The following is a 22,640-nucleotide window of genomic DNA, read 5'->3' as shown; positions in this document are numbered from 1 at the left end:
AACAAACATGGTTATTGTGGAACCAGAAGTTGTTTTTCTATGGCATCCCTCAAAGATTCCTTTGTAGAACCTTTATTTTTAAGAGTGTAATCCATGCCTTTCTTTGCAATTATGAAACTATTCCATTGCGGAACATATTTGTTCTCCTGGCAGTAATGTTCCCTTTTGCATTAGCCCAATAGCATCAGCTAATGAGCCAGTTAGCTAAAAAAAATCAACAATCAAACATCCCACCCCCAAGTATCCACCCCAAAAGCAGTAGTTTTTCACAATATCGGAATGTACTCCCATTCATAAATAATGCATTTAAACCTACTACTTTACATCATGTCCACTACCAGTTTTAATCCAAATACACACACAGATACTTTGGACTGCATGCTGGTGTTATACCCTCTGGAGTGTCTGTGTATTTCTAAGAGAAGTGCCCCAGTATTCTTGTTATGGCTCTCAACCTCTCTGCCTGCTTCCCCTCAGCAATGTCAGTGTTTTAGCTGTGAGCTTTTAAATGTGCTTATCGCAGCATTTGCGCCCAAGGCCTGTCATCATTGCCACAATGCCGCCACATTCCCCCCTGCCTGTGATCTGTCTTTGATCACACCTCTCCCTCTGATGAATGGCACTGCGTAGCAGAGTAAATATCCATTTAACGGTGAGCAGCTGTCTCAGGGTAACCCAGGTTGTGCAGTGAGGGCAAATAAAGAGCGCTGACTCTAGGCCAGCAGGAGATAGTATTTGCAGTTAAGAAGGAATTCGTCCATTATTCATAGACCTGTACTGTGAACAGTTGCAGTTCTGATCCTCGACAGCAAACAATATTTGGTTATGTAACCGAGCAAAGTCCACTGAACATGCGAGAAGCATTATTGATGGGGGTGTTGCTGACAGATGTGCTTCCAGAATGAGAGGTTTTGAATGATTTGAAATATTCCTGGCATGACATGTGAATACATATATTACACATAATATACAGTATGTTTATGTTTATAATATACAGTGTGTACATGTTGTACATGTGTGACCAACAATGGAGCATCACTCCACTTGCTCTAACTGTAATCCATGTCATACAAGTCTCAAAGCAAGCTTAGTGGTTGGTGCATTGTTTAACCCCTAACCCCTATGTCAATGATTCAGTTATTAACCCTAATAAGGGGCTATTGGGAGTTATTTGGTAGCTGTTTAGTTCACCAGATTTTGTGGAGTTCCACAGGGTTCTAATTTTAGGGCCTATAAAAGTAATGCAAGTTGTGATATGTATCAAGTGTGGGCCTACATTTTTGTTTAGATGGTTTGAGGGGTTTGCAGAGGCCATTTCCACTTACTAAGCTGTTGAATTATGTTGGTTTCGCAGAGAAGGCCTAATGATTTAAGCAATGCATGTCTGCAGTTATTAATTCATGTAACAGAATCATCATGCTGGTTGTATTTTAACTCTGTGGGCTGATGTCCCAGACAAGGATTAAGTCTAGTCATGGACTATATTTTTCTTTCAATTGAAAATCTCCATCCATAATGTTGTTAGGCCTACGTTACGCACGTTGCCATGGATACACTGTTAAGGATGTGACTGAGAAGGCATAGATACTGCACCTGGCATGGGTTTTTACAAACCTGGCTGACTAATGCCGCTTAGTTGTGAACTACACTAGTTGATATTAACTAGGTCCAGAAACAACGAAAAGATATTTCTCAGACAAAGTAGCACATAGACACGTAATCCATTAAGGAGGGAATGCCATGTATAGAACCAACATAGGTTCGTCTGTAGCTTCACTTAACAAACCATTCGAAATGCTTTCATTTTTAAGACTGTATGTCAGTTTTCAAGCATTTTCCCTTGCCCCCCCGCCATCATCACGTGTCTGCAGATTAAGTCAAGCACATGCCGACATGATTCTAGAACAGTGTACAGTGCTGTACCTTAGCACACAACTGAAGAGGTGTTTTAGAGTTTGGGTTGGAGCCAGAAAAACTTGCACGCTGACTCGATTTGGTCCGTAGGGCGCTATTTGATTATCCTAGCTCTAGGCCTTCTGAAAGTGCAAGAGGCATCACTAATTGTGAATACGAGTGGTAGACTAATTAGTTATTAGTCAGTTGTTAAAATGACAATTGGAAAAAAACGACTACATACAAGGCAAATACATGTTAATAGCCAAGTTCCCATTCAAACGTTTCTCAAATGTTATGTGCAATTACAAAATTCCAGCAGAAAAACAGCAATCTGCTTTTAGCAGAATCTTCTTTACAGCTATTTGCAGTCTTTTTTAACTTTGATGTTCGCAGTTCAGAGACTCAGGGCAGGGCTGAAATCTCTATGCCACCCTGACAATGTCCGCTATACATTTGGGAGTGCAAACGCACCAGACAATTCTGGGAGAGGAGTGCAGAGCCATTTATCAGAGAACCTTTTGGTTCAGCATATTAGAATGTCGAAAGCTACTTTTAAAAAGCTGTGTGCCATGAGCCGGCCATCTGTTGGGGTAGTCATTTCTCCATAACTCTTTCTCACCGTAGCGTAAAAATCTTGTTACAATATTTGGATGTTTTTTTCTAATTTTGGGCTTCATCCAGTCATTCATCCATCCGTTTTTTTTTTTTTTTTTGTGGATGTTTTAAGATTTTGGAAAAACTGAGTGGATGCAAAACCCAGTAATGTCAGTTGCAAGCTACAAATAAATACTGTGTTTTACAAGCTTCCAGTGTACGGTTCTAATCATGAATGGCCCAAAAATGGTTTAGAAGTTTTTGTTTTCTCTTTTTGTTTTTGACATTTGCAGCAGAAACTGCAGACCTAGTCCCATCAGTCATGGTTTGCCATTGGTTTAATCACATTATTCAAATCCTTGCTTTAAATTTATTTTGCACACTGAGTCAGACCCAGAAGAGACAGTTTATCTGAAAAAGCGAGGCTTTTGTATATGATGTTTTGTTCACACTCCTTTTTGTCATCTGCGTCTGTTTTTTGTGCGTTGGCTGAGTCTACTGCTCATTTGCATATTCATATTTTTTCCCCTCAAGTGTTCATCAGAAGTGTGTTGTTTAACATATATCAAACAGAAATATTACCTTCATAACGAAGAGCACATATGTTGGGAAAATGCTGGATCTTGGAAAATTGAAAAGGTTGCTAATTCAAAAGTCTCAGAATGATGAAGTATCACGAAAAAGGTCTAGATTCAATTATGTGGCAAAATAAAAAGGTGGAATAAATATCGAAACGATGCTCTCCTTTATCTTGAAGTTTCACAGAAATCAAACATGTTAACGTGAGCTGGTGGACTAGCGGGTGCTGAAGGATTCTGCATGCTGTTAACATCTGAACTACAGCATTTACATGATCATAACAGCAGAAATAGGGAAAGTGCACTTTTGGCATTATCTTTAAAGAGCTGAGCCCACGCAGAGGGATTAGAGATATATTCAAATCAATGTGTCGTTCATGTTCACGTAATCATTGTATTAGCTGTATAATTACGAAGCCATGACAATCTGGTCAATCTGGAAATAAGGAATAGAAGCATTCAATTTGAATGTAATTACAATGTGATTACTAAGTAAAGGTAATGAAAGCATGTCTTAGACTTAATCTTCTGGTGGACCAGTCATTTAAATGATCTGAACTCACCGCAGTATCTCAGCATGGTGCTTACCTTAAAGAGGCGGAGGATGTTCGCCACCATTATGGACACTGAGCTGGAGGAAGCGCCAATCACTCCAACAACTCTCTCTGGCTTGGTAATGATGGGTGACCCGCCACCATGACACTTCACATCTGTCCCATCCTTCTCTATGAGCGCCTGGACAAAAGTGAGAGACTGCTCAAGTGCGTGAGTGTCTCGCGAGCAGGTGTCCAAGATGCGGGCCCCCAGAGTGATGTTGGGAAGCAGTTCGTGGTCGTTGTTGATGCGGTCCAATGCGAAGAGCATAGCCTCCAGGCGATGAATGCCCTTCTCCTTTTTTAGCTCCCCACAAGGCTTTCCGTTGTGGCCCCGAGCATGAACTGGAAACAAACCCCCGAGAGAGATGTCTCCATCAATACGTATGGAGTTGAGATGGGAATGGCCTGGGCCTTTGGGTCTCGCTGTCAAAGTGACCAAGAAAAGGCCGAGAAGGGTCAGCAGACACAGGGCGATATGGATGGCCCGCCCACACACGTTGACCAAAAAAGGAGACATTTCCATTTCTACTGTCTAAAGATGTCTTTCGTTTTCGTTTTCGGTTGATTAGGAGGTGATCAGAAGAAGAGCCCTTGAAGGGAACAATGTCTTTTGAGGTTCATTTTTATCTCAGTCAGCTCAAACACACATACAAAGAAGTGAACAAGTCTGTGGGATCTTCTAGCACATGATGCGTCACACCAGCCTCTCTCTATCCATGGTGGCACATCTTGGGTGGAGTTCAAGGATAAAGATTAATCATAAATCATTGATCTTCCCGTTCCACAGGACTGTGTGTTTTTCTCCAAGGAGAGGAACAGAGGTCTGTCTCCGAGGCCAGTGAGCTTTGTCCTCCAGTGCGTTTAATACCTAGGAAAAAAAGGATAAAAAAGGGTAGTGACAAACAGCTCAAAAGAAAGAAAGCTTGTCAGATGTTCCTGTATCGGTATGGTTGGTTGCAGAATTTCGACTTTTTCTCTTTTTCGCTGTTTGTTCACCGCTTCTCACTGCAAACTGTGTTTCTTTTTTTTTCTCACACATCCCCTCCCTCTCTGTGTATCTTGAATTTAAAAGGTTGCTATGGGCTCCCAAGGTCGGAAGGAATGAGTGTTAGCTCCTACATGCCTCTTTTCTGAATGAAGGTGCTGCATTCTGATGAACCACTGCTATGCCGTGTGGTAGAATCTGTGGAGAAATAATACAGTGGATTTTCATTCTTGACAATAAGAAGCGTCAATCTTGAAATCATGAAAAAAAGAGAACGCAAGTAATGGGATATTCCTCAACCTCAGACATGAGCTACATTTTAATTACAAGTGAAGGTTTATACTACTAAAGCAGATTCCAAATTCACCCTACACTCACTTTAACCCTAGGAGTCCCACAGGGCTCTGTTTTAGGGCCTCTGAAACTGAGGCAAACAGTGATGGTAATGCACTAAAAGAGTGGAAAAGCTAAATGTGGATTTATGTACAAGGTTTAAGGGCTTAAATATTTTTTTTCCGTGTAATGAAGCTGAAACAGTAGATGAGTTAATATGATATAGAGTAGTATAAATGAAAAAACCTTCAAAACAGGTACAGGAGGAGGAAAAACCCTTCTTAACTTTCAATAGAAGTCAAATAAAAAATATTTTATTTCATGCTATTTTGGGGACTTTTTATTGATCAATTCAACATGAAATTTTGATACAATGTAAAAATAAACAACTGCCAGATTAACATTATGTCAACAGCAAAAATGGAAATACAAGGTTTTTGCAGGACAGCAGTGATATATACATATATATATATATATATATATATATATATATATACTTAGAGAGCAGCAGAAAAGCAAGCTGAGATCTTAGTAGAATGAAGTGTCCAAAAATCAATACATGCATTTTAAGTGCAGTAATCTAAAAGTAGCTAAATGAATTTAAGTCTAAGGGGAATAGGGCAGTGCAAGTGAAGAAAGGACAAGCCATAAGCCACACACCAACTGCAAATAAAATGTATCAAAAGGTGGGGAGGAAAAACAATAGGCCAAAAGTCTAATCTTCATAGCATCTTTGGAGAATCTAGCTTAAAAGCGGCAGAAGCAGCTCTGAGAATATCAATGATGAAAAACAGATGGAAAAGAGACAAAAGTGGGCTATCAATACAAAATTGCTTGCCGTTTCATCAAGTGGAAGCATTTTTCGTCATACCACCACTGAAGCGAATGGAATTTTCAACACATTTTAAAGGTCTGCACAGAAACCAAATATGTCAAATACGGCCAAGCTCAAGTCTGATGTGTTTCAGTCCCATTCCATTGTAAACGTCAAACGCTTATGTAAACAGAAATGTCCTATTTATTTTTTGGAGTGTGAAGAACATACACACTTTGCAGTCGGAGACTGACAGACGTAGGAGCAAAGTTCGTTTTGAGTTAACCCCTTAAAAAGCCTATGGCTTAATGTGTAATAAGCCTTGGAGTGTTAAGGGGTTTTGGAGGTTTTCTGTAACAAGGCTGTTCTGTAGTCAACTCGGATGTTTTATTTTAAGTTCATTTCCTTTTTTAGGTGAAACGGTACAATCATGTTGTCTGTTGTGCTGGTTTTCTGTATCCCTAAACAGTCCATATTAGCCATGCTAACAAAGGGTAGAAAGCAGAAACATGTTAGTATGGTCCTGTTTATAATGTCTGTAAAATGACTTGCAGTCCATGTTCTGCTTACTTTAGGACTATCAGATGTTGGTTTGTTTCATGATGAATTTGTCTTGTTATTTTATATATATGGGTTGAATAATGTTTCTTATATAGTTTAGGACTGTGTCATCATGATTTCAGCCTACATTTGTGATATATTTGTAACATCTTGTTTTAATGGGAGGACAACTGAAGGTAAGTGAAGGCTGCTACACTGAGCACAAGTTTATTTGTTTACAGCCAGCTTACCTTTGCTGTTAGAACTGTGTTATCACAGGTAATCATTCTTGCACCCAAGAAATGTCTGTGGGCTTCGGGGATTTATAGTTTTAGAACTGTTCACAGGCAAAGCACTTATGCTGTAAACAAGGTAGTTGGTATTATCCTTGTCATCCTTGCTGAGTTTGCCTCAATACAGAATTATTTCTGCTTCTCCAGTTTCATTGCTTTCAAGGCCTCCAAATATAACAAGGTATAAGTTAGAAAAGTTCTTCTATTTTCGCTAAACTGCTCACAGTAACAGTACCTCCAAATGGTGCATCAGTGACGATTCACACAGTAAAGAAACAGACATATAAAATATGTTTTACTGGCAAGCAAGTACCCAGTGCTTCACAGATATTTACCACATATTTACAGATATTTTTATATTACTTGGCTTGTTTTCTTGGCAAGTCTACAGTAAGCACAAGTGTGTTTGACCAAAATGCTAAAAGCCTCCAATCAGTTCTAAATAATTATTTTGTCCTTGGCCACATATATGCTGGGGATTTTAGAAAAGAAAGAAAAGGTAGATTTTTGGTAGTTATTATTATGAAATTGGCAATTACAAAAGTATATTTTTTTAAATATATCTTTCCCTGAATATAATAAACATTTTGTTTAGTTTAGAATGGAATTATTTATTCAAATGAATGAATAAATAAGTTTCTAATAAGTTCTAGGAAGTCTACGAATCATTTTTCTACCTCATTACTTCAGGGGTTCTGTAGGTAATAAAACATGCCAAAAATATTAGTTTTACTAATATAATACATGCATGGAAATAAAATATATAAGCATTCTTAACACAAAAATAGTAAATACTATACAGCAAATGCTTCTTTTTATGCTGCACTGAACTCGCAGCAAATCGTGGTGTGAACCAAAGCATGGCAGTGTCACTCTATAGTGCACTACTTTGAGGTTCTGCAATTTTATATTGGTGTCCAAAAAGATGAATAATGAACACTAAACAGACATGGAATACACCTAATCCATCACATTGTTGGATAATGATTTACGCTGTCTGAGGAAGGCCGATGTCCAGATTGTTTACATAACGACGTGTCCAAATATATAGTGGTCTGTATTTTCCCATGTAGGGAATAGGACACAGATAGTGAATAGGACACAGTTTCAGACACAGCTCATGACTTTTGTGTAAAGTGCAAGGTCCTGTTCAACCAGCCTTTTTTTCATTTGGGCAGAAAGCCAAACGCAGAGAAAAGACTACACTTTCAGAACTAACAGGATACAGGTGGACAGGGACCTTAAACTGTCCTTTAAAGTAATTACTAAGAAATGAAAGTTCAGCCTCGACCTTGCCTTGAACAGATCGTTCCACTCACTAGAAATCAAGCAGAAACAATGTCATACAGGTCTCTAGAAGGTCACCAATCACCCTTATTCCAATACAATTCCATGTCATTCACACATGGCCAATTGAACACACAGAACACTAATCCTGCCAAAGAAAGAATCTTTGGAAGATGACCCTTCAATCAGCACAGAAATGTTCCTGACCAAACTAGAACTCATATAAATAACAACAACGTCTGACAAGTTTTGTGAAGAAAGTGTTCACATGCTATAAATATGGCAAACAGGTGAAGATCAGTCACAAAACACTGCTAATTTTAAGGAGGATTCATCATGTAGGCGAGGAATCTGTAGGGAGAATGCCTTTACATACTAAACAAGTGGAAGGTTTTGTTCAGGCTTTCATTTTCAGGATCAGGCTTTCATTTTGTGTCCCTCTGTCCCTTCTGGTTAGTTTTGTCCCGCATGGCTCTGCTCTTTCCTCCCCTCTGTATCTGTCAATTAGTAAAATAGTAACTTCTATGTTCTCATTGGCTCAAGGTCTGCTAATGAGCCTCCTATTGCCAGACCAGCTCCCCGTTTCACAGGTGTTCCTGATGTTTTGGTTTGCCTCCACCTGCTGTCTGAATCTCCTGTTGGTAAGTTATGTGAAGGCTGCCAAGGTGAGGTTTGTGTCTTTGAATGTGTTATTTTTAGGCACTGTGAGTAAAGGTGATGATCCTCCTCTTTGTTTTTTACTGAATCATTGCATTGATGGGTTGGTTTCCTAGCTGATTGGTTCATTTCCTTTTAGGCAGTAGTTAGAGAAAGTGAAGTAGTCTACAGTTATAATCTGAGCTATATTGCTGGTGTGGCTGTTTTTAATTCATTGTGTAGTCTTGCACAGGTGGAAAGCCATGGGTTTTATGTACAGGATGCTTCTTTTTTCTTATTCCTGCCACCTCCAACCTGTTACATCATTTTTAACAACATTTGCAAGTAGTTTTAAAGCAGCATTATGAGAGTCTTGATGTCCGGGACAAATCAAACCGGTGTGGGGAAGTCTGGTTTTGCTCAAATGAGCCAAGATTCAAGATTCAAAAGGTGAAGAAGATTGAATAAGCAGGGTACTGTACAACACATATATATTTATTATTATTATTATTATTATTATTGTTATTATTATTATGACTAAATACAAATTCTTTAGGTTTATCTCACCTTAACCTTGAAGAAAGGCAAACTGAAACTGAGGTAAAACTGTTTCAGAAAACTAATTTTCCTTACTCCGTGTCAAACTGCACAAGAAGAAGCTGCACTACTTCCAACAATCAGTTCCCCATTGGCTCTTTTATTTATACTCCTTCATTGATACACACCAAGGGTGGGCTGCTTGAACTGGATGGCCATCTCTCAAGAGCTTCTGTGTTTCTTTTATTCCCTGTAAATGTGAAATTGGTAAAAATCGATTGAATAAAACTGTCATGAACTGATTATTTTCAATACAGCGCTACACAGATCTGCTAAGACTATGTTTGAATGGGTTTCATCCACTGACGCGTCATTAAAACAGAGCCGCTTGGGCCCCGACTGTGAGCCATACTTCATTTGTATTATTTGAAATGAATTTTGCATCGAATTTTCTTTGAGAAAAGAGAGAAAGCATGGCAGTTAAAGGAATAACAACATTTGCATGGCCTTCATTAAGGAACAGTTGCTGCAAGAATGAACAGGTCAGATTTAGATCTGGCATGCACTTGCAGGCCTACACAACATCTTCATAATGCATAAACACGACTCAATAAATGAACTGCTTCCACCTCAAGCTGTACACTGGGGAGCTCATTGCTTGAGTAATTTTATTTCTGTATCTTGTTTAAACTATAAATTATGCCGATGCCTGCTGTGATATTGTGCCTGTCTCAATCATTACAAGCAAAAGCATTGTGCTGTACTATAATCAAAACTCACACTCTCTGCATTTTCTTTAAATAGTATGGCAAGCCATTTAGTGTTTTATACATATTGGAATTGCAGTCTGAAAACACAAAAATGGCGTTAATACTAGTTTCAAAGTCAAAGGTCAAAATTCAGGTCTGACTACTATGAATTAAAAACCAGTAGGTACTGTAGATATTTCAGTACATCACTAGAAACTACTGTGGAATGAGGATTTATTGCTGGCCCAGTTTATTTTAAAGGACTGTTTTTTTACTGAATTGCCACATTATGGAGCTGCAGTCTCATTTTCTACAAGTCTTAATGCCATTTTATTTGTTCAAATTGTATTTCTGACAACACTGTGTAAAAAAGACTATAGGAAAACTTATTCCTCCATTAAAACAGCACTCATTCCTCACACTTTACCTCTCGGTTCCCTTTTTAGCCCTAAAAGCAGCAAAACAAAATGAGCAATATTTGCCATTTACACCTTTACTACATTAAACCGAAATGACCCTAACCCCGCTTCACGCAGTTTCTGCTCTGTATCTCCACTTTTCCCACCTCCTCCTGTTCTATTAGTGTAATGCAGAGCGTCGGCATGCCTCACCTCTAGCGCAGTAGTACTTCAAAGAATTACAACCGAATCTCTGAAGTACCTGTGAAATGCTTTTTCAACACTGGCGAAAGTGCTTTGATATAAGAGGGACCTACGAGGAAATCCTCCCTCTGGTAATGGGTAGTAGAAATAAGAGGTCACACCTGTTGTGTGTGTGTGTGTGTGTGTGTGAGTGGTGTTTTTTTTTTTTTTCGTCTACAACAAAGGTAAGGCTAAGACAGGGAGAAATGGAATGGAATTAATTGTTGTCTTTTAATTTATGTAGTACTTGCAACCTTTATTATACAGAGACAACCTGCTGAGTCTGAATTTCTTTACAGATATAATGCAGAGAATAAACCAGGCGTATTTACAGGTCTACTTACAAAGCACTCATTAAAAGACTTGCAATTTGGGTAAAGTGGGCTGCTCTGTGACCTGGTCATTGATAAATTATTTACAATGACAACAGTATTAGCATAGTCAAGATATCTGATATGTATTTTCTGCAGTGTATGGTGCAGTGGAACCAACAACACTTTCTTTCTTTTTTTTTTTTTTTTTTTTACCCAAAGAAATAGTTTCCTCAACACTAATTTACTCTAATGAACAGGAAGAACTGAAGCATAACCGGAAAGTCTTTTTGCTAATCAGCAACCCACATATCTGTACTACAAATGAAAATGTAAACTTTGTATTCAAACATGTACCATTCATTAACTGTACAGCTGAAACCAGAGTAAGAGCAAATGTTACAACTTGGGGTGAGGTTATTTATAAGAAACAGAAAAAAGGAGCGAGTTGTAACAGTGGCTAAAACTTAGCATCACCTCCCCTGATGGAAATCACACCTTGCAAACCAATTCCATTTTAATTCCAAACAAACCTTTTGCTGATTGTGGCCAAAGAGTTCTGGTTTAGGTTTTCACGTCTGGACTTTTTAGTCCAGTTACATTGGACCCTGGTTTGTCGTCACCCTTGTCACGATTCGTTTGGGCAGGTGTGGACACAGTAATTGCACTCTGACATCGGCCAAAACAGCTGAACACTGAGACTGTTTAGAAGAGGTGGTCATGGTCCGGTCCCAAGCGGAACCTGGAGTGGTAAGAATGTGACCCGACCTGGAGCCCAGAAATATACACACCACTAAACTCCAGTATACATTACATTAATATACTACACTCCAGTCTGGAACACAGGACCACCTTCCTGTATTTCCTTTCTGGTTCCTGCCCCACCAAGGGGAAAACAATCCAAATTTTCAAACTGGTTAACTGTTAAACATCATTAAATCATTTCTGCCCCATGTTAGGGAGAGCCCTGCTGTCTCATAGTTTCTATTGCACTACTGTACACAAACACAGTTTCCATGACATGAACTATTTCACTAACTTCAGAAACAGCACGGTTGTTTAAGTTTCCACAAATAGAGGATTAGAGTCCATGTGTGTGTTTGTTTGTTTGTTTACTTTAGTTTGTCACAATGAAAGGTGATATCTATGTCACACAAAAACCATGTATCTCCAAAATGGCAAATTTACAGAAGGAAAATACATTAATGCTTAATTCTGCAATGGAGCATTTCAATTGGTCTATTCCTCATCAGATTCTGATGCAAAGGAAAGAACAATTGCCAAAGTGAAAAATGAAAACACAAGGTTTTTGCATGACAGCGACAATATAAAGTTTACTCTATTCATATTACCACATAGTCCACATAGAATATCATTTTAACAAGATGAATAACTGTTTAAAATGCATATTATAGAGGGAACAAAGCTTTTGCCAAAATGGGCCCTCTGGTTTGCAAGTGTCCTATATCAACATCCACAAGGGAACAGGGTGAAGTACACAGTGTCATGGATGTTCTGGGTCATAGCAACATTTGCTTGCCTTGTTATAGCTGCAGAAATAAGATCCAGTACAGTTTTGAAAAGAGGAAAGCCAGAGTTTACTACAGTTTTGGGGGCTAGAAAACATGTTGAAGAAGCGAATAATTTCATATAATAAGCCTGCATCGATGATACTACAGAGGAAGCGGAGGCGGCGGAGGAGAGGAGGAGGCTGCACAGACAGATTCTACAGAGTCTACAGATAAGGGGGCCTTTACTGGCATTGTTTTAAATGTCCACGATGCTGTGATTAAAGCAGAGGTTATTGTGTAGTGTAATGCCAAGGTATTTGGCAGACTCACCCACCTTTACTATCTTTTCACTGATGACAGTTGGACTGGGTGAATAAATATAAGCCTATGCTGTGGGATGGCATATGAGCAATGATTGCAAGACAAGACAACCATATTCACCACTGGCCTCCGCCTTTAATCAATCCTTTAACCCACACACATACACACTGTGAGCACACGTGTCCGGAACGGTGGGCAGCCATCGCTACAGCACCCAGAGAGCAGGGAGGGCTATGGGCCTTGCTCAAGGGACCAACAGTGGCAGCTTACAGAGTTCAGGTATCGAACCCACAACCATGTCATTAACAGCCAGGTGCTCAAACCACCACTGAACTTAACATACCCTTATCCCTTATCATACCTTTATCACTTATCTCACCGTGCAGTAAAATCAGGAATGGATTTTTTAAAGATGTGTTTCTCTGAATATAAGCATTTAGATTTTTTTGTGGCATCCCAAACTCCCCTTATTTGTTAACTCCAGCTATAAAGACCCCTGCTCAGCAAGACCTGTTTGTAAAGGCTCTGCGTTCCTGGCCTGAGCTCTGAGCCGTGATCCTGTTTGTTTTTGGAATTCCTGTTGTTCCTGTGTTCTGACTTTGGCTTTGTTGTTTGGACTTGTGATCATGGATTTGCTTCGGCCTGCTGTGACGATAAGTATTGGTTTACCCCTAGTAAAGACACCCTGAAAGTGCAACCTACCTATTAACTCCTTGTGTTACAGAAGACTTCACCAACCAAAGTCAAAGGAGGTGGCTTCAAATCCAAGCCTGTCCATGTATACCCCTGCTTTTACTGCAGGCAACTGTAGTAACCCAAGCCTGTGTTATCTGACCCATTTCAAAGAGTGGTTTCTGGTCCGGGGAGGCTAGAGTGGCTTTTGTGGTGTTACTTTAGGCCTACCTTACCCTGAGTTCACACTAGCAGGCGACAGGTCGCTTAAACCACCTCAAGTGTCTTTTGTGAGTGTGTTCGAGGCCGCTTGCGTTGTCACGTGTGAGCGTGAACAAGGTCTAGCTTCGGCCCAACGAGAAAATGCAACAGCCGAAACAAATTCTTTATATGTAAGTTTAAAAATCATTCTTAACTGTGTGTGTTTAGTAACTAATTACAAAATGATTACTATGAGCCTCTCTTCCATGTGTAGCACTACATGATCAGGTTAAAGAATGTGTTGGGGATGAAACTGTTGAGGATGTTTCTTCACTGCGTCATAATTCATTTGCATAAAGTGATGCGTGTCTCTTGTTGCTAAATCGTGGCTACAAATCACATACTCCCATATGAAATGACTGGCTGCTTGTAGCTCTTGTCAGCTGCTAGTGTGAACGCATGGTTAGACTGGTTCGCTTTGGCTGCCTGCCCACCACGCTCCGCCCAGTTCTGCCTGTCTGTGGTTTCCAAGTCTCCTGCCCTGCCCATGTTCTATATTATTAAAAACTAAAAAAAAAAAAAATCAAAAATGGTGATTATCGGTTTCTTTACAAAACCAGTGCCAACTGGTTCTGTGAGTCATGCCAAGAAAACATGTTTGAAAATGAGATTTCTGAATAACCGTTCTAAAGAACCACACAAAAGAACCTTTACAAAAATGTTTATCCAAAGAAACATCCATTTAAAGAGCTTATAAATAAATCACTGTTTTCCAAATGTACAGTGAGTTGAAAAAAGCAGCACAAGGTGTTATCAGTGCTCTCCTTTGTTTATATGCAAACTGTAAGTGATGTAAATGGTGTTGTCTATGGGAGGATAATGTTAAAAACCAATTTCTCCTCTGTTTTTATGATAATTGAGGTGAAATTTACAGCATGATAGTGATTCAGTACAGATAAGAAGTTTCTGGACCAGGAACGAGAATAGAGATTGTAAGATGTGTTGCAGAGTGTAGAGACTTTAGGAGCTGCAAGATGTCTGAAAGCTCATCAGCACACATTTGCAATACAGGTATTACACATTTTAAGCATTTTCTTTTTACTGACTAGGCCACTACAGGTGATTTTGTATATGTGGACACACACTCAGCTACCCTCGTTCATTTGAGAGCTTGCAGGCTCTCTGCTAAAGGCTGTGGAGAATGAAATGTATTTTGTCTTTGCTTCACTCAGGAGCAATTTGAGGTCCACCAAGGATTTCTGAACGGTGTTAAAAGCATTCTGCAGGTCATACATGGTCTGGTTTACAAAGGAAGCACAAATGACTATGATTAGCATAAAAGTGCAATCTGCAGTGGAGATCCAGTTTCATTAATGTACAAGGTGAACAATCCTAGACCCAATGTGGAGCTCCCTAGGACTCCATTAGTGACCTCTAAGAACTTTGATTGTAAGCCACCAGACACTATATACTGATTTCTATCAGAGATGCAGTTCTGAAACCACTTATGAGTCGTTTGAAGTAAAAACAAGAGGATAGTTGATGTCAGGAAAAACATTATCTGCTGTGTAAAATGCCTTTATAAGACTGATAAAGATAGAGATGTGTTTCTTGTGTTTCTATGATAAAGATAGAAACACAAAAGACTGGCTAGTTAAGACCGCAAATAAGACATTAGGAGGTATAAGATGCAATTGTGTCAAACATGGCTGATAACCTTCTAAGAGTTGAGTCTAAACTGTTTATTATTATTATTATTATTATTATTATTTAGGAGGTGGTTAATCAGACCCACAATGCTTAGCTTTCTGAGTTATTAAGGGCTTTCCACTAGTATACAAACTGGTAGCTCTCTTTAATTGGGCACCCAATCCTAAACTGCACTGGTTTTGGGTCCAGCCACAGTATGGATGGATGGATGACAAGACACTGAATCCAGAGTAGCATTATCTTACTGTTTGGTCCCCTCTGCCTTGGCCCCTTTCTTACCATCTGGCTCTTTTTTGGTCATCCCTACTTGCCCAGTTTCCTCCTCATTCTCATTGTTCTCTAAATGGACATTCAGTGGTAAACAGAGTTGCTGTTGTTGTTGTTGTTGTTATTATTATTATTATTATTATTATTATTATTGCGAACTAGCTGTAAAAATTAACAAATTAACAAATTAAAAATGAAGGGTACATTAAAAATGAATAAAAACAAAACAATATATGGATAGTTTGGTTTTTACGTCTTCAGTGGGTGACCAGCATATTGTTTCAATCTGTCTTTACTTAGGTCAATTAAGGTGCTAAGTATTTTAAGTTGTGAATTTGATTTTGGTTGCATTTTTTTGTTTGTTTTTTCAAAGCTTATTTACAACCCTGTTACTTTGCCTCAGAATTCAGTTCATTTTCCTTTTACAGAGAACTCATGGAACAAGGTTTCCACAGTTTCAAACTGAAGAACCTGAGAAGGTTTCTCAATGAACTTATACTTTTAACAGTGTAGTTTTATTACTTGGAGCAATTGGAGCCAGTTAGCTTAACATCTCTGATGTGTGTTTTAGCTCCACTTCGATTCCGCTGAGGCACTCCAGTTTGTTTTTGAGGGCAATGGACAATGAAGATGAGAAGAGATGCTAAATGCTAGTGCAAGGTTAGCTTATGTTTGCTCCCCATGGATTTTCTTCATACTTGTCAAGTTTGCTGACATTGGTTCAGGAGATGTTTTGGTTAGAGACCTGGCTTGTGTAGTAACCTGTATTCCCATAACTAGCAGAGTCTGGAGGTAACATGCTACTCTCCACCACCATATTTGCCTGTCGCCATCAAGTTTGGGTGTGTAAATATAAGTCAGTTTTGAAACAGTTCAGGGGGGTTAGGAATTGCCCCATTTTTCTGCCCTGTTTTGGTTATGCTGGATTCTCTTTTGGATGAAGAGACAACCATGTTTGAGGCTCATGACATGTCAGTTCCATGTACCGAACTCCTGTTATTCAGCTATGCCAAGGAAAATACAGTTTGACATTCTAGGGCCCCTTTAAGGAAAGCTTGCAGCTCAGCCTTTGGGATCCCAGTGTGTACATGTTGGCAGTGATGGTAAAAGGGAATGGAGTAGTGCTAAAAGTAATGCTGAAAAGGGAATAATGAAAACCACGATGTAGCAGCAAACTGCCTTGGAGATTTGAGTGACATGATAACGGATATATCGTGAAAAGCGATATCTGAACATCATAAGGAGTGATGTGTCGGTGCAGATGTTAATAGAGATGAGGATGTCAACAAGACTGTGGGAGTGCATTGCTTTTATGCTTTAAGTTCTTGTCACTATGTATAATGCATAAAAAAGTTATTTGGGAGTTTTGTACTTCTAAAAAATGATGTTATTTTAAATACCTACTATCACAGCTTTGAGTGTAATATTAATACTGAAACTCAAACTGAAAGTAAATGCAAACAAAAGTGAAACATGGAAATAAAAGCTTTATTGGACTGGACTGGACACACAGGGCTGCAGGGCAACAAGGTATATGTGTATTATAGCCAGTGGGATTCCTCAAGCTTTACAATTTGCATACAAATAAATAAAATAAGCAAATGCTAAACACTGGTAGATCTACAGGGTAGCAGGTAATGGCACTTTCCCATTTCTGCAGCCTCCAAAATAAAATGCAAAATATTATTAAGCACAATGTGAAAATGCTCCCAAAGCTCATAAAAACAGACACTAGAATTCTGAAAAACTCACATGGGCAATACTGCAACCATAGCATAGTAATGCTACATGTCTCAGACAGGTAGTAACAAATACACATACAAGCTTTTGGTTCACCTAAAACGAGTAATAAGAGTTTTGACGTCCTATGTTTATGCCCTCAAAATAAACCTTAAACCCAGCCCAATAGTGTAAGCCATACTCAAAGCTAATAAAATGCAACAGCAACTTCAGGAGAATATTGTCTTATTGATACTTAAGAGCAGCACGTCTCCCAACTCTGCTAGTTATGGGAGTACAGATTGTCATGCGAACCAGACATCAAGACTGTGACGTTATCCATTTGGACAGACTGGACTGGAAATAATTATAGTGTTTTGTTACTGTTTAAAACTATGCTATAATATGCAACCTCTGTGATCATGTTGTGGTGACCAGCCAATAAAAGGAGAGCTTATTGTTGTTGTTTTTTTGTTGGTTTTGTTGGAGACTTCAGTAGAAGGAAAAGCTGCATGTGTCATTCTAATGCTTCTAATACTAATAAACTTATTTAACATTAAAATACTCAACAAATGCATTATTTGGCATCTTTAACCATTTAGCTAGCAGGTAAGCTAGTCATTGATATAACTGCTACAGGGCAGCTTCATTTGTTCACCCGTTAATGTTCAGATCTGCATTTACATTTATTTATTATTAAGGCATGTTTGGAAATAGTCTGGGCAGCTGAAATAATAAATATAGATAATTATTCCAAGTGCATTTAAGCTCATGGCCAGCCTATATAACCTTTATTGGTTTAACAAAAAACAGTTTCTTCTTCCGCCAAATTATACCGTTCCCATATGGAAACAGGATTCAGTGATCAATTTGATGTTGTGGGATCTACCAGTTTTTTGTTTTTTTTTCAAAACATATTTAATATTGCATTAACGTTTAGGAATTACAGCCATGTTTTACACAGTCTCTCAATTTTCACAGGGTCTGTAATTGGACAAAACAACTGAACCTACAACTTAACTTACTGGGTTTATTTTTAATGCTTAGATACAAATTATTTTCTATCTCAAGATGATTTGCCAGGTCTTTACTGCAGCCTTATTTGGTTGCTGCTTGTTTGTGGGTCTTTCTGCCATCAGTTTCATCTTCAGTAAGACCAGTGTGCTTAGTTGGGTTGAGGCCAGGTGTCTGACTCTGCCATTAAAGAATATTCTATTTTCTTTAATCTTCAGAAAATCTTGCTGTGTTTATTAAATATGTAATATTTCAAGTCAGATTTCACCTCATTAGATTCCAGCTCTTGCAGTGAAATGCAGTGTGGCCATCAGAGGCTGCTGTTGGGGTCTGAGTGACTTTTTAAAAGGAAATTCACCATGTCCACTATAAAACCTGACAAATTACTATGTAAGAGATGAATCTCAGTGTTTCAGGGAACATCTGACAGCATTTGACTATGTGTGACTGTCTAGGCTGCCATTTAGACATTCTCTAAATAGTTCCAAATTGTAATATTAGTATTCAAGGGGATGGTTAATCAACGCCACGAGGCTCGGCCTTCTGAGTTGGTAATGGCTACAATAATAAGCACGGATGGATACTATCATCATTATTCATTTCAGATTACAGCGTATCTACATTCTTATTTTGGACTAACGAGAGGAGATTGCATTGGATATTCGCATTGGGTCTCCGGGCTGCTAAAGGGAACTTCGCCTCTGTAAGAGGCTCATGAATCTTTGCTAATGTGAATATTATTGTTCCTCATATCTTATCATACATCTCATGTAGCCTACGTTGAGTATGTGCCACCGCTCCAGGGTTTTCGATATGGCAATTACAAATAGTGATAATTAGATCATTATCTACTTCTCTCAATGCAATTCATTGTATGTGTACAAATAAAGCTCCTTCACCCAAGTTTCTATATGCAAAATTATTACAGCTTAGGGGAAAAAAAGAGCCTGAGACTGGCTGGCACAATAAAGAGTTGAACTGCTGTCTCAAAGGATTTTTTAGTGGAACATCGCTCTGTGATGGAGCAGAACTATTCTAGAGTGCTGCAGATACACTCTCGGAATTCTGCTTGTGGCGCACCCGTCATCTGTACCTTCCTTTCAAAATGCTTCCTCTTCTTGGTTTCTTTGAGCATGATGGGCTGACACCATTCAGTCAGTTGGAGCTGTAATTGATCTTAAAGGAATCTCACTCCGATCTCTTGGCGAACAGGAGATGGAGCCTGGGCCACAGCGGGAACAGGTGAAGCGGTAGAGGAACTCTCAGTACCATTGTTAGAACACTGAAGGTGACACACTCCTTTGAATATTCTCGGTTCTTCAAGTAGGCTAGTAATTTGTCCCTGTTCATTAAATGAACTTCCACAGCGAATTCAGTTTCATCAATGCAGAGTGTGCGTGAGGCCTGAGGTCATACCTGTTTTCCATTTCTAAGCTTAACTACAGACCAGAACACTAAGTGTAAAGTGTGTGTGTGCAGTTAGAAGAAAGGGGCCTATTATTTATTTGTGACAGAAAATACATAAATTAAATGAATGAATGAAATAAAAAGGATCAGGGAACAGAAAAAGACCACATGAATGAGGAGCAACAGAGAAACCAGAGAACCAACATAAAAAAAATGAATATATATATATATATATATATATATATATATATATATATATATATATATATATATATATATATATATATACATAACACACAAGCTTGAGGTTTTTTTTAGGCCAACATGGTGCCTTAAACTCTTAAAATAGACTTGTATGGTAAATAAGGCAGCATGTCTGGGCCTTGACACTCTGCAAGCTGAAGCAGGTCAAGAGGGGCCGAGCCTCTGAAAAGATGAACAGACCATGACATTTCCTGAAATGGTGCTGACTTTTTTTCTCCTTCACTATCAAATAAGCCAGCCTATCCAACAAGGTATCAACTTCGCATCTCCACATACGACTGAAATTAGCTTTGGGATCGAGAGAGCATGTCAGACTTGTTGTTCAAGTCCATGTTCTTTGAAACTCCCTCGTCGGTTCGGGTAAATATCGCACAATACGTTTGTGACCCAAGCATGAAAATGTCAGCATAACAAACAGATGGCTGGTTTACCGAACTGTCACTCTAGACGTGTTTACAGGGGAATGATGCTTGGAGCTAAATCACATCTGTGGTTGTGTTTGTATGTGTGCATAGCTACATAGAGCCTAACTACCTATGCATATTTGGGTTATAACTATACATTATTAAAAAAATAAGGCAGTAAGTGCTTATCTGGCTTAAAATGCAAATCAACAAATGAACAATACATTAAAAAAGTACACAGATCAGCCTGCACAATATTGTCTTCCTCTCTTCACCAAAACAGCTCTGACCCACCAAGGCCTGGATCGCAAGATCTCTGAAGGCATCCTGTGGTATCTGGCACTTAGACATTAGCAGAAGATTCTTCAAATTCTGTAATTTGTGAGCATTAATGTCCCTATATTCTAATCGCCAGCTGTCCTATTTTGGACCACTTTTGGTAGGTATTGACCACTTCATACCAGCAACACCCCACAAGACCTGCCTGATGTTCTGACCCAGTCATCTAGCCATCACAATTTGACCATTCTCAAAGTCGCTCAGATTCTAATGCTTTCCCATTTTTACTGCTGCTCCTCCTGCCTGTTTACATGCTGCCATTCCTTGACAGGTGCCATTGCTAACTGAACAGATCCATACAGTGGCTGGAGTACACAATACTGTCTGCAACCAAATATATGTGCTTCTAACTGTGGTGTTCTAACCTTTTTGGTTATCCACCAATAACCGTACAGACTAACAGCACATTCAGGCTACTTTCTACTTTCTTTTCTACTTTTTACTTTTATGTCTTCCAATATGTGTATTTATAAGGTTTTAAAGGCAAACACACACTGACTGTTCAGATATATAGTTGGGACTATCACACAGGACTGCAGACAATGTATTTTTATGTGCATTTCTAGGCAACTGGCCAATTCTTTGCTTCATAAAAATATATACAATATAGAAGGCGGTATATAAGGCATAGATTCACTAGTCTCTGAAACTGGAGACTGGAGAGATCTTCCAAAAGATATTCCCTTGGTTGGTGTTTTGATGATGGTGATGGAGTGCGCTGTCCAACCAGTCAGTCCAGAATCTCCCATAGCTGTTTGAATGGTTTGAGATCTGGTGACTGCGAAGGCTGTTGATATATGATTTATGACCATCAGAATGACTCTGGATTCATCGCAGTGACCCCTAAGGAGATGTTTCCAAACCCCACATTCTGCACAGCCCTCTTGGTGTACACCACACATACACTCCCCCACTTGTGGAGACTGTGGTGAAGGATAATTAATCGGGTCATGTTGCTGTTCTTCACATGTCTTAAATGGACATTCATCTTCGTAATAAGGAGGTTCTGCATTGCAGCCCTACTGTACTATCTCTCTCTAAGTAGTTGTGGATGAACCGTTCTTGCTGACAGTCTGATCACGTCCTGCGTTGAGATTCTCAGTCACCTGAGGAACAGCTGCTCTTTTGTTTTCACTCTCACTACTGCACAAGCATCACGCTCCCAGAATGTGCACTTTTGACCACAATTTCCAACCCTGTTTACTGATGCTTTTCCCATAGATCTAAATTAAGTTGTCTCTTTAGTCATTGTTCCTGTTAAATCGCTGGCCATTGAGCCATCTTTGTGGCTTAGCTCCTGCCATCTGTACCCCAATAATGAGCCATTTTACAAAATCTCTTAGATCTTTTTTTTGCCATCCTGCTCAGCATTTGTGTACATGCCACAGAGCACCATAGTATGTAAATTGCTTAATTGCCTCATGCTGTACAACTGTCTGGACTTCACTATTATTATATTTCTCCACTATTTATTTATTTATTTATTTATTTGTTTTTTATGTAAGTGGTTATATAGTGAGGAGCAAATCCATTAGACCACCACAGAGGGTAACAGTTCTGCTTTGAGGTGGTAAGGCACAACCTGACCACTGTCTAAGTAAACAAATAAATACATACACAAATGCAAAAGAAAATTCACATTTGAATGCTATAGCTGATGCAATACATGTTTCAAAACTGTAACATAAAACCATGAAGAGAAGCTTAAAAAAAGGAAGAAAAAAAAGAAATAGGGCATAATAAGAAATGGAAGAGAGAGACATTTTTTGCAAACGTGTTGGCACCCCTGGTCAAAATATTGTGAACATTAACACGAGCAGAAGATGAACTGGCTTCCAAAAGCATTAATATTGAATTTAAGCAAAATTACTGTAATATTTTTGGTGAGCGTGAAAAAAAGGAGAATTATGCAAATGTTTGGCCACCCAAAGAGATTTAAGCTCTCAGATAATCTTTACCAAGGTCCCAGGATTATGGCTTGTTTTACTCAGCTCTGGTGCATAAATGCACTGCAGCGTATC

General features: G+C 39.0%; 1 protein-coding gene across 2 annotated transcripts in view; it reads right to left on the bottom strand.

Annotated features, from left to right (window-relative positions):
- Positions 1-22,640, bottom strand: part of grm4 (glutamate receptor, metabotropic 4) — a 201,740-nt gene that overhangs the window by 127,386 nt on the left and 51,714 nt on the right. For both annotated transcript variants that reach the window (XM_072684705.1, XM_072684706.1), the window contains exon 2: positions 3,657-4,532. In XM_072684705.1, coding sequence (XP_072540806.1) covers positions 3,657-4,187 — 531 coding nt within the window. In that variant the 5' untranslated portion in view covers positions 4,188-4,532. The remainder of the gene's footprint in view (positions 1-3,656; positions 4,533-22,640) is intronic.

The sequence above is a fragment of the Salminus brasiliensis genome, chromosome 7 (genome assembly GCF_030463535.1).
Source record: "Salminus brasiliensis chromosome 7, fSalBra1.hap2, whole genome shotgun sequence".
In the NCBI taxonomy this organism is placed as follows: Eukaryota; Metazoa; Chordata; class Actinopteri; order Characiformes; family Bryconidae; genus Salminus; species Salminus brasiliensis.
The sequence above is the reverse complement of the archived record's forward strand: the minus strand, read 5'-3'. Positions and strand labels throughout refer to the sequence as shown.